This window comes from Lissotriton vulgaris, unplaced genomic scaffold (genome assembly GCF_964263255.1).
Source record: "Lissotriton vulgaris unplaced genomic scaffold, aLisVul1.2 SCAFFOLD_2207, whole genome shotgun sequence".
Taxonomy (NCBI): domain Eukaryota; kingdom Metazoa; phylum Chordata; class Amphibia; order Caudata; family Salamandridae; genus Lissotriton; species Lissotriton vulgaris.
The window spans coordinates 79,928-91,980 of record NW_028251761.1 but is presented as its reverse complement, the minus strand read 5'-3'; the positions used below and the strand labels follow the sequence as shown (position 1 = coordinate 91,980).

The window sequence follows — 12,053 nt, the reverse complement described above, 5'->3', positions numbered from 1 at the left end:
CGAAATATAGTTGTTGATCTGCAATTGCCATTCCCCCATCAAATGTAGATTGGGTACATTGCCCAAACGCTAAACGGGAGACTTTTTTGGTCCATAGATAAGTGTGTATCTTGCCCTGGATCCCCTGAAACGATTTTTTGTGGGAACCGCACATTCATAATTTTTGCATACCTTTGATAACCTAAGATCCAGTAGTAGGATTGATTACATTCTGATAGATGTCCGAGTCTGGAGTAAAGTAATTGACATGCAGGTCATATCTAGGTTGGAGAGTGATCACAATCCTTTGTCCTTAATATTCAATCTAGAACAAAAAATAATGACAGAAAATCCCGCCAAGAACCTTATGACCTCAGATGTAGTCTCATCGAACAATCTTCGTTATGTTAGATGGACAACTTTAGTAGCCAATGCAGAGGATAGGCAGGTCCTTGAGGGGTTAGTCATTGATGAAGTCGCCAGACTACAGGTTTTAATGAACGATGAAAATTTTAAAATGATAATTGAAGAATCACAGCCAAAGTTCTTTGCTAGTATTCAGAAGTTATTCTTGAAAGCAAGCAAGAAGAAAAAAGGTAATGGACAACCCATAAAGAAGGGTTGGTACGACCAATCATGTAGAATAGCAAGACATAATCTTAGTAATGCTTTAAGTTCCAAAATGGGAGTTTTGAAAGCCAGGGACGAATACAGAAAAACCCAGTTAAAGGCAAAGAAGCAATGGGATGAGAATCTTTGGTTAGATCTAAAGAAGGCATGTGTTGATAAACATCAGAAAGAGTTTTGGGCCATATTAAAGTGGGGCTTAGGGGGCGTAGCGGAATGCCCAAAAAATCATGTCCCTAAGGAGTCCTGGGTTGACTTTTTTAAACCCCAATATGCTGACAACACAGGTCCCCAGACAGTTCCTCCTTTAGAAAGGGTGTTTTTTGTTAATGAATTATTCACATTAAAAGATGTACATGAGGCTATGGATGGAGTGACCAGAGGTAGGGCACCAGGGATTGATGGCATACCGGCTGACGTTTTCCTATTAGACAGAGATAGCTGGTGTAAATATTTTGTATGGCTTGGGAATGCTATTGCCCAGGGGGCAAAGATTCCTACAACATGGAAAGGAGCTGAAATAATCCCAGTTTACAAAAAAGGAGATAAGGCTTTAGCAAGCAACTATAGGCCAATCAGCCTTATCGATTGCGCCCAAAAATTGATGGGCAGGCTGGTTCAAAATAAGTTACAAGCCTGGATAGTTGACAAGGACATTCTTTCGCCTTACCAAGCGGGATTTCGCCCTTTAACCAGCTCTGTTGATCAGGTGTTCCATTTTTTAACCTTATATTGGAAAAATGTTACCCTACTAAATGGTCCTCTGTTCGCTGTCTTTGTTGACCTGAAGTCCGCGTTTGATTTAGTTCCCCGACAAAAACTTTGGGATGTTTTAAGGGATTTAGGTCTAAGCCCGGAATTATTAACTTTGCTTGTAAGACTCCACGAGAACAATTATGCCCGGATCAGGTGGGGAGCTCAGGGGGAGGTCACGGAAACCTTCCCTGTCGAGAGAGGTGTAAGACAGGGTTGTGTCTTGGCCCCCACGTTATTCTCCCTCTACATAAATGACATAGTGGATTTTCTGAAGCAAACACCGACGGATGCACCATTACTAGACGGAAAGCGAGTTCCAGTACTCATGTTCGCAGACGATACTTTGCTGGTCTCGCGGACCCCTAGTGGTCTACAAAAGACAATTGACGCGTTTGGTGAATTCTGCCGGATCCGGGGCCTAGAAGTAAATACATCAAAGACAAAATTTATGAACCTGAATCCCTCTAAGAAATTCAAGGGGAAAATGGTTTATAATGGGGCTTTCTTGGAAGAAGTGGATGCCTTTACCTATCTAGGCATCTCTCTGAACGCTAGCATGAACTGGAGATCTCATATGGACCTTGTACTGTTAAAATTTAATCAGTTGGCAGGGGCAATAGCCAAGAAGTATAAATCTTCATTTACTAAACCATTACAGCCAACATTGGAGATCTATGGCATGAAAGTGTTGGGTGCATGTGTCTATGGATCAGAACTCTGGGGTTTCACCAATTTGAACGCTCTAACAGTGGCAGAAAATAAATTCCTCCGGGGCTTAACTGGGGTTCCACAGAGTACCCCTTCTATTCCTCTCCTCTACGATCTGGGGAGGAAAAGGATTGAGGATATGATTAGACTTCGCCCCCTTCTGTATTGGAGGCGTCTAAAAACCACCCCGGAGTTGAGGCATTATGCTGCCGCCTTATTGGACGTTGATAACTCTGACATCTTCCATAAAGTAGTGTGGCTAAAAGAAGTGAGGAAATTGCTTCAAAAATTGCACCTTGAACACTTGTGGTCCGTAACAGACCCAGATGACTTTCCTTCAAAAATTACTCTAAAAAAGTTATACTGGGACATGATAAATAATGCTACATTGACCTCCAGCCAATCTCCTGCCTTGACATCTCAGTTCCTAGAGTTAAAAACCTCCCCTATGCTCGAACTATACTGGGATTTGATCTCCAAACCTCTAGATAGGAAATTGTTTTTCCAGTTCAGAGTTGGCACCTTGCCCCTAAATGCTTTTACTGTTAAATGGTCCCCAGATAATGTAAACACATGCTCCCATTGTAAAACCCATGTAGAAGACATATTGCATTTTTTATTTGTATGTCCACTATATGTTGCCCCAAGGAATAGGTGGCTGAAACCGGCTTGCAGAAATTTGGGCACAAGGAGATGTATTGAGGCCTTTAGGGTCCTGAAATCAAATTGTGCCCCTCAACTTGCAATTGCAGTGGCTAAATTCCTTGGATGGGCCTGGATAATACGCATGCGCACTTTAAAACCCCCATGAACTACATGAACTTCCTTTTGTCTGTGATGATACCTTTTTAAAAGAATGTGTAAATTTTAAAGATTCTTATTCGTCAACAATGCTTAAATGTATGGTATTTAATACGTTTTTATTAGTAGATTAGTATTTATTATGTCTAGATAGGGAAGAAAGCTTTTATGACAATGTTGTCGAATAAATTATTTAAACTTGACTTGACTTGAATAATTTTTGCACATGTATAGAAAGCGTGTCAGGACCATCGTTTTAAATAATGCTGCTCTGCCAAGGATATTGAGGAGTCTAGCCCATTTCTTCTGATTCATCTACATTCTGGTCCTCAAGGAGGCCACGTTGAAGGACCACAGAGCTCCGGCCGCAGAACGATAATGTACAACCAATTACTTAAAGTTCAATCAACGGATGGGGACTGGAGTCTGCCAGTTCGTAATATCTACAGCGCCCTTGAGGGGCCGCAACAGGTTATTTGGACCAATGTCCTTGCAGGCCAGAGGTCTGGCCCTAGAGATCACTCATTTGAAATATGAGTCTGTGGATCCCGGATGAGCCACGAACAGCAGAACATCATCTGCATACAAGGCGTTACTGTCCTCCACCCCTTCGTCTCAAAGAAACCCCTCCACAAGTCCAGCTTGTATCTATTTTTATAAACCTAAAACATAGACGCTGACAATTAGGCTCCTGTTTGGGAGTGTTGGGGGGGGGGGGGGGTGCACGGAGTTCAAAAGGTGGAGGGGGAAAAAGGCTTTAAAATTAATTTTTGTCATGCCACGTTCAAAGACAGAGGTCAAGTGTCAGGATATACCTTTTAACAAATTGCTGCTTATTCTTTTTACATGGAGACTGGTGCTTATTTTAATTTATCTGACTACAAAGTTAGAAGAGTATGTAAAGTGAACTATCAGATAATCTCGCTGGGGTACCAGGAGTGTGAAAGTAAAGACTGTAGGATGTCGTTTTTTCTAACACATAACATCAAAATGCCTCTAAATACCTGTAAATATATTTCAAAATATACCAGCATTAGGAAAGTACAAATGAATCACATTTGTTTGTAATTCAAAAGTGTGCTGGAAAGAAATGTTTTATTAGGATAAAACAAGACACTTAACTTGGTGATGTGCAAATGGTAAATATGCGATGAAAGCTGATTTCCACACATTATCTTTTGTGCGCTATGTGGTTTTATCAGTAAAACTGCATGTCTGTCTATACTTTTGTGTGCTGCTCGGATTTTTTACAATCTCTGACATAAGTGATGCAGTAGTGATACCAGCCGCCCCACTCTGAAAATTGTTCCAAAACCACTGACATGAAAGAGAAAACAAGCATTGACAAAGCCAAGGGATCTCACCTATGCAAGAGCTATTGGTTTCAATGTGTGTTAGCCATGTTGTACACCCATGTAGCTGCTGTTCAGCATGGCTAAACGTTATTGGCATGGAGTGTTGTAGAGTGAATTAGAGTGTCATAAAGTGAAGTGGAGTGGATTTGTGTCTTAGAGTTGAGTGGCATGCAGTGGTATGGAGTGTTGTATAGTGGAGTGTAATAGAGTAGAGTGGCATAGAATGTTGTAGAGAGTCGTGGCGTTGAGTGTCATAGCGTAGAGTGGCGTAGAGTAGAGTGCTGTATAGTGGAGTGCCATATAGCAGAGTAGGGTAGAGTGGAGTGGGGCAAAGTGGAGTGGAGTGGAGTGGAGTGGAGTGGAGTGGAGTGGAGTGGAGCGGAGTGGCTTGGATGAGAGTGGATTGAAGTTGAGTGGATTGGAGTGGAACGGATTGGAATGGGTGATTGTGGAGTGAAGTAAAGTGGAGTGCTGTGGAGAGAAGGACAAAGCAAATGCACACACACGGAGGTAGTCCTTACACGATTGCTGGCAAGTACAAAGCTCCCAGAACTCTGCCTGCAAAGCGCACACAAAAAATGAATGTGACCTTGGGTAATGTAAAGCACTCCAATACCTCCAGGTGGTGTCGAGTTCTTGCTATAAAAAAATGTATATAAAGAAAAAATAGTACCTCAAAGACAGCATGAGCGGCAGGCAGACTCTAATGAAGAGAGATCTATTTGTACTTCGTCCATGCACTATACAAAGAATGGAAGTGAGGCAGAAACTGACGCCCGAGATGCAATGCTGAAGTAGATGGTGGTTCAGAAGAGTGATAATGATGCCAATGAATGGTAACTAATGGGCGGGCTCGAGCTCTGTTTTGTAAATAATGTCTTGAAAGCGAGAGGGCATGCACTAGCTCTTGGTCGACCAGGCTTGACCAAACAAAAAATTAGCTTTTCTTTTGAGTATCTCTCTTTGCTGTTACTTTGTCCGCTAGGCCAGTAGTAGTGTAAATCAATTGCATAGGGAATTAAACAAATTTAATTGGTAAGATTTTCTTAAGAGCTGCAGATACGCACTTACAAAAAAAATAAATAGATGCAGAATACTAATAGGATGAAGAAACATAAATATGGATACATATAGTCAGAAATGTCAAAAAATAAACACCATAAAACCAGGAGCCCTGGTTGTGATGCATGTTTTTTTTTCTTCCTTGAAGCACCCCGTAATGTTATATTTTCACCACTCCCGCTGCAAAATGGTCTGGTTTACAAATTAAATGTGATGTCTGAAATATTAGTGATTTCATTTTTCAAAATATTTGACATTAGCTTTAATGTTGATTCAAAATCATGCAGATCTTTCTGAAAATGATTGTGTTGTTCAGCTTGAGAAGTAGGTTTGTTTGTGTTTTTTCCCATTGTCTACTTTATGAACATATGAAACACAGTGTGTCTTGTTTATGTCATATTGCCAGTATTACTCTCCTACTAATATGTGTTGTCTATGATTGTCATCAATGGCACATGCTGTGCTTATTGCACATTTCGCAGGGTTAGTACTTCGGGTACCTATAGGCCTTACACTACCCTTGAAGCTTAGTCTCTGAATGGTCTCTTTTCATGTCCATGGTCACTTTTCATGTCCAGGGCCACCCACCCATGGGCTACCCAGATAACCACCAGCGTGGATAGCAGCGGAGGCACTGAAACAACTGTCTGATACAGTGACGTCGAATGTGTGGCGACCATTGACCAGGAGATGGGATGCCAAGTGTGAGGGGCAGCTGAGTGCAGTTTCCTGGTGTGCCCTGTGTACCTTTTCACCATGGACGTCCTTTAGGCTGCGCCAGCTTCCACCCCTGGCTTGCCCTTGCTACTCCTAGTACTGCCTTTGCAACCCCTGGCCTCAGAGGTGGCAAATTCAGTGCCAGGGACACAGGAGCTAGCTGGGGCTCCACTCTCTTTATTTTCTGTCAGTTTTCTATTAAACTAATTGTCAAATAAATGAAAGATAAGATAAACTAATAGTGTAATAAAAATGGAGTACTGTAAGCTGGAATATCTCCTTCCTTGGCAGCTGAGGTAAGTAACAAATGTTTTTATATGTGTGTTGTGTGCGTGCTTGCGGGTGAGTGTGTTTGTTGAGAGAGTGTATATGTCTGAATTTGTGTGTATGTGTGAGTTACGGTGGAGGTCAATGGCCGTGTGATGTCTTTTCCGCTTACCCTGGCAGCTCGGTGAATTGACGTCCATGTTTTTCACGCAGTAATATTTCACTGCTTTCATGCAGGAGAGTTCGGGTCATGGAATTGTGCCATTCTGTGGTCGCAGTGTTTAGCATTATTAAGGATTTGAATTGCACATATTCCATTTGCCGCATAATTTGCAGATTTGAAAAACAAAAATATTTCTAGGTCACTGGATCAAAAGTTACCAGAAATAAGTGCGTCACGTTGGTGCCACGCAGTGGCAGGCAGGGCCTTCGATGAATTGATATCGATCGGCATTTCCTCTGTGGTTTGGTGCTATTTGAGGTTTGAAAGCGCAGGACCGACCCTGGTGCCTCTGTCACTTTCCCCGGCTTCCCGAACTCGATTGTTGAATGCACGCGGGGGAAGGGGGGGGGGGGGTGCGGCTGGAGTTGAGTGGGGGTGGAAGTGGAGATAAAGAGCAGCGAGGGAAGAGAGGAGAGGAGAAAGGTTGGGAAGAAAGTTAGAGCGAGGAGAAGGCCCTGATAGCACGCCCTTCGCAAAGGTTAGCAATCATTTCCCCGATAATTGCGGTATTCAAGTGTTAAATTGATACAAACTAGGTAAATGATCGCCAGGCAGTATTAAAAGCACGTTTAATTTACAAAATAGCGAAATTATACCCGGGAGTAAAGGGCAGGGTATGCGTCATAAGGAGGCACAAACTGTGGTAGTAATTGAAACAACCCATCCCCCGCATACTTTGGCCCATAATTGCCACAATTCTAGGGTCCTCGAGCACAGTATAATTACAGGAAGGTTGATTTTAAGAGGTAGTTCAACTTGTAGCTGCGGCTTGTATTTCTGGTCCTACCATCCTCCAGCTCAACGTGTGATTTATTAAGCCTAAATAAACCGTTATAAGCAGCATGTTAATTCATGATGATTTGAAGTGACCGGGAGTCACCGCGTGCGAATAGTAAAAAATGGAAAACAATTCGAAATTCATGTTCTTGAAAAAAAGTCCTTAAATTGGTGATAAGGTGCAAGGTCTCTGAAAATGGAATTGGAAAAGCAGTTTATAACCACAGAAAACAGATTTTTTTTGTGTGTTCTGATTTATGAGGTGTGTTGTTTTTTTGCGTTCTGATTTATGTTGTTTTTTTGTGTTCTGATTTATGGGTTATGTATTGCTACAGAATCGCGTTCGCAGACGTGTGCTTTGATTTGCAATGTGCTCCTTTACTCATCTCTTGTCATTGTTTTCTGCAGACGTCATCCGGCCACGTCCAATTTGATAACTGCAACTTCGAGAATGCACAGTTGCAGATCCATGCACCGGGGACGTGCCAGGTGAAGTTTTGCACCTTCAATCTGTCGAGTATCAACATCCACAGTGTGGCCCTGTGCGTCCTTGAGAACTGCGAGTTCATTGGCAGTGAGAACGCCTCAGTGACGGTGGAGGGCTTGCCCACCTCGGACAAGAACTGGGCCTGCAAACACCTGGCGGCTTTAGCCAAATCAAGATCCGTTTTGTCAAATGCACAGGAACCTGCACTTTGCAACCAACTCAGCCAGGATGCCCTGGGTGGCCCTCCAGCCAATCAGATGAGGACATGTGAGATAGTAGTCCATGGAGACCCTAGTAATTTAGCTCCTGTGTCAAAAAGCCAACCACTAGGTGAGCATACCTGTGAGAAGGACAATGAGGTGAACAGGAACCTTTGTCCTAACAAAGAGAAAGAGGCCCTGACTCTTGACACCGACTACAGCGACAGTGAGCTGAGCACGGGCAGCGAGAACGAGGATGACGAGCAGTCAGTCTACAAGTTATCCTACCAGTCCCATGGTCTAAGCCACATGCTTGCAAAGTCGATTGAGTGCAGGCCCCAAACTAATGGTCTCCTTGCGCTGCAGAATGACCTGGAACTTAAAAGCTTGCAGCAGGAAATGCAGCGAGACAAGGAGGCCCAGACCTTGGCCAACACGCTACAAGGATGCCTCGTGCGGAAATGCCTTTTTAGGGACGGAAAGGGCGGAGTTTTCATCTGCTCTCAGGGGCAAGCCAGGTTGGAAGGATGCATCTTCAGGGACCTGACCTACGCAGTCCGATGCATACAGAACAGCAAGGTGTAGTAAACTATATTTGTTAATTGATCTATTAGTGTATTATTTCGCCATATAGGTTTGGCGCATCAAAGCAAGTGATTGTTGGTGTGACCCTTGCTTAATGATTCCCACAGGATCCAATTGCTCGATAAAAGTGATTATTCACATTTTGTCTTTGTGATCTCTGAAGTGGCGGAGAAGTTATACTGACAGGGTCTACTTTGGATGAAGATTTTTATTTAGCTGTTTTTGGGCCTGGTTTTCTGTGTGATCCATAGGGAGACCAAAAGGAAAGAAAAGAGGTTTGACAATATTTCTGGTTTCTCTCATGGAAATATATTGTTTTGTTTGTACTAACACACATTTGAGAGGTATTGGGACCGTTAACGAGAACATGCTGCTCACCTGCCTGAAATCTGGGGCACAAAAAGTTTCATTTGCACCCAAACCTCCAATCCTGATGCACAGGATAATGTTCTGTCAGCATTTAAGAGTCTAGTTGGAACGAACAACAATGGTCGAAGGCCACGCAGAAGGTCAGTATTCCCTTGGCCCTGCCTTATTTCAGGGCCCTGCTGTCGTGGCATAATATATATTTATAGATTTTAAAGCAAGCCTGCTCTGTTTATGATGAGAAGACTAACAAGGCAAAGACCAGTAAATAGTGCTAGATGGTATGTGTTTGATAATCAGGGACCCCAAAAGGGGAAACATCCTTTACAACGAAACTTTTTCCACGCAGTACCTTTACAACGCAGGATTTACAACGCAAGTCGTTACAACAACTTGCGCTGGAGGGCGCTGTAGGATAGAGAATAGTTTAATTTACTATCCAAACCTTCCCTACTATCCACGGGGACTGGAGTTGGACTAGTAAATTAAACTATTCACTATCCAGCACCCCCAACGCAAGTCGTTGTCACGACTTGCGTTGTAAAACCTGCGCTGTAAAGGCATGCGTGGAAAAAGCATGCGTTGTAATGACATACATCCCCCAAAAGTGTCTGGCATACCTGGGTGGTCTGGTATTCTCCAGACTAAGTATGGGAAAAGGTGGGAATTTTTGGTCTGAAGGGAGAGCCAGGGTGTGGCATTAGCACTGTGGGGACAACCTACGAATTTCAGCCTTTGTGGTTTTTCCCAAACATTTCCAATAACATTTCCGAACCCAAATGAGCACTTAATATTACTGATAAAAAGTTAAGTTAGTGAAAGTGTTTAGGATTGGGTATCATCCCCAAACACCCCCTTATTTGCAGAGAGTGATGCAGGAGAGAATTTGCGACATGCAAAATGTTTTCTACGTGACGAATCAATGGGACTAATATATAATTTCATTTTTGCTCCTAACATAAACATATGAACAATGGAAATCTGTTTTTTTTTAGATTTCCAGAGGGGCCCTTTGAGATTTTGTGAATCCAAGAAAATGTGTAATCCAGTTCCGGTGTTATTGTAGGTCTACTTTGTGACTCTGACTATACATTGTTTAAAAGTATGTTTAAGTAATTGTTTTACAGTTAGTGTCTTATATGTTGATTAAATATTTATGAATGTGTAGGAAAAATAGTGCAATAAAAAAATTGAAATACATCACACAGAAAAATTCAGTTGAGATTTGACTAGTGGCACAATTTACACTTTGCCCATTATGGCTTGAATTGAATTAGAACGTGAGCATTACAGTTCTATTATTTTCACCTGTTTTACACCAAATGCACTTCCTTCCTTCTAAGCTGTGCGAAGTTCCTTGTTTGGTCTGGCAAAGCCAACTTGTAATGTTTAAAAGAGAGTGGGCCTTGGGTCCCACGACTTCAAACCATTGGTTTGCATGGGTGATCCTCATTTAGTCATTGGTTTGAGACATTATCAAAACTTCTTGAATCAGCCCAGAGGAGTATTACATAATCTTTGCAATGCTATTCGCTGATTAGTGCATCATTCCAGCTCTTAGGAAGTGCTTTCATTGGATGGCATGAGAAACCATTTTTCATCAGTAAAGAAAACTCAATCATCACACTTATTGTTATGTGCAATTTGATATCTCATATGGGACCAACTACTACACAGCACTATAAAGAAGAAATCTGTATTGCTTGATTATTAAAACCGTTGTATTATAGTGCACAGTATAAATACATTTAAAATACGTAAAACATACATTTAAAATACTTTTAAAGTACATAAAACATACATGTCGAGCGGTCAGCTTAAAACATATAGCAGGGTTTATCTCCTTTTTATTTTATTTTATTTATTTTATTTATTATTTAGGTTATTTTATTTTATTTATTATTTAGGTTATTTTAAATCAGTACTTAAAAAGCATAAAAACCCCTTGCCCGAGCCTTATTTGATCCGGTTTAGGGGAGAGGACTCTCTACCTACCCTACTGCTCGAGGATTGCTGGCCCCATAGCTAAGTGTGCCTAACAACTTGGCGGCCGATACATACAGTTTGTAGTTGCTTCGATATAGAGCGTGGTTGCCTGGGAATAATACCCAGCCTTCCCCCGGGGAAGTGCACACCTATCTCTTCTAGCTGTTCTGTTAATCATTGTAGTAATTTGGGTGGGAGTGCAGCAAATAAAGTGTAATAGGTGTTATTGGTTTAAAAGTTCAGGTGCAGCAGTTGAAGTGCACAAGGATCAGCGGCAGGTGGCTTTTATGTTTTTCTCGTCAGCCACCCTGACCATGCAGCCCCATATACTGAGCCCCATGTACAAAGTTGATGGCATTACAGGAGCTGCAACCTCACTAGTGCTGCAGGTTGGTCGTGCCAAGTAAGTTCTTTGAGGTGTCTGAGCTGTTCAAGCTGTTCCCTCCTCCCCTGCGTCCACTAAAGCCCTGGCCCCAGCCTTTTTTCCAAATCTCCGAAGGATGGTCACAGTTGCACAGTTCCATGTAGTGTCCGTTGGTTCCAAGCAGGCCATTAGTTCCTCCCTGCATGACCTTATTCCTCTATCTTTCCATTTTCTTCGGATGAGCTCCCACCTTTCCTCCATGAGAGATCTGGACAAGCAGAGTACATGAATGATGTCCTCTTGCCCTTGGTCACATAGCCGACAAATCTCTTGACCTTCCCATCTTTTTCATGGGGGTGATGTCTAAGAATCGGTAATAACGCCAGCCTATATTTCAAGAACTGCTCCTTGGTCTGATGGCTATAGCATTCCCTTAGTAGCCCTGTGGTTTCAGCCTAGTATAACTACGAAGTGTTATGCAGTCATGTTTACATCTAGGCGGGCAGTCTTGGTTCTCAAGCACTGTGTGCTAGATTTAACCAGTTTTTTTTTTTAACTCTGGTGACTTAAGGGTGAGTCCCAAACACTGGTTAGACCAAGGGTACACAGGGCCTTGTCCAGGTAAATATGTGCCGGGGAGCTTGGCCTTCCTTCCAATTCAGACCAGAGATGATGGCCAAGGGAGCCTTCTGTAGCCTGCTTTAGTTTTTGACAGCACATCCTTAATGCCGTCTTCCAAGCCAATGATTGTTTGGCAATGCCGAACTCAAGCCTGATCAGGGCCAGAGATGTG

The 12,053-nt window shown here is 42.5% G+C and overlaps 1 protein-coding gene across 1 annotated transcript in view; it reads left to right on the top strand.

The window, feature by feature from the left end:
* FBXO10 (F-box protein 10) overlaps positions 1 to 10,090 on the top strand; it is a 139,714-nt gene extending 129,624 nt beyond the window's left edge. Inside the window, exon 3 of the mRNA XM_086950911.1 lies at positions 7,681 to 10,090. Coding sequence (XP_086807037.1) covers positions 7,681 to 8,544 — 864 coding nt within the window. The 3' untranslated portion in view covers positions 8,545 to 10,090. The remainder of the gene's footprint in view (positions 1 to 7,680) is intronic.
* Positions 10,091 to 12,053: the final 1,963 nt, after the last annotated feature.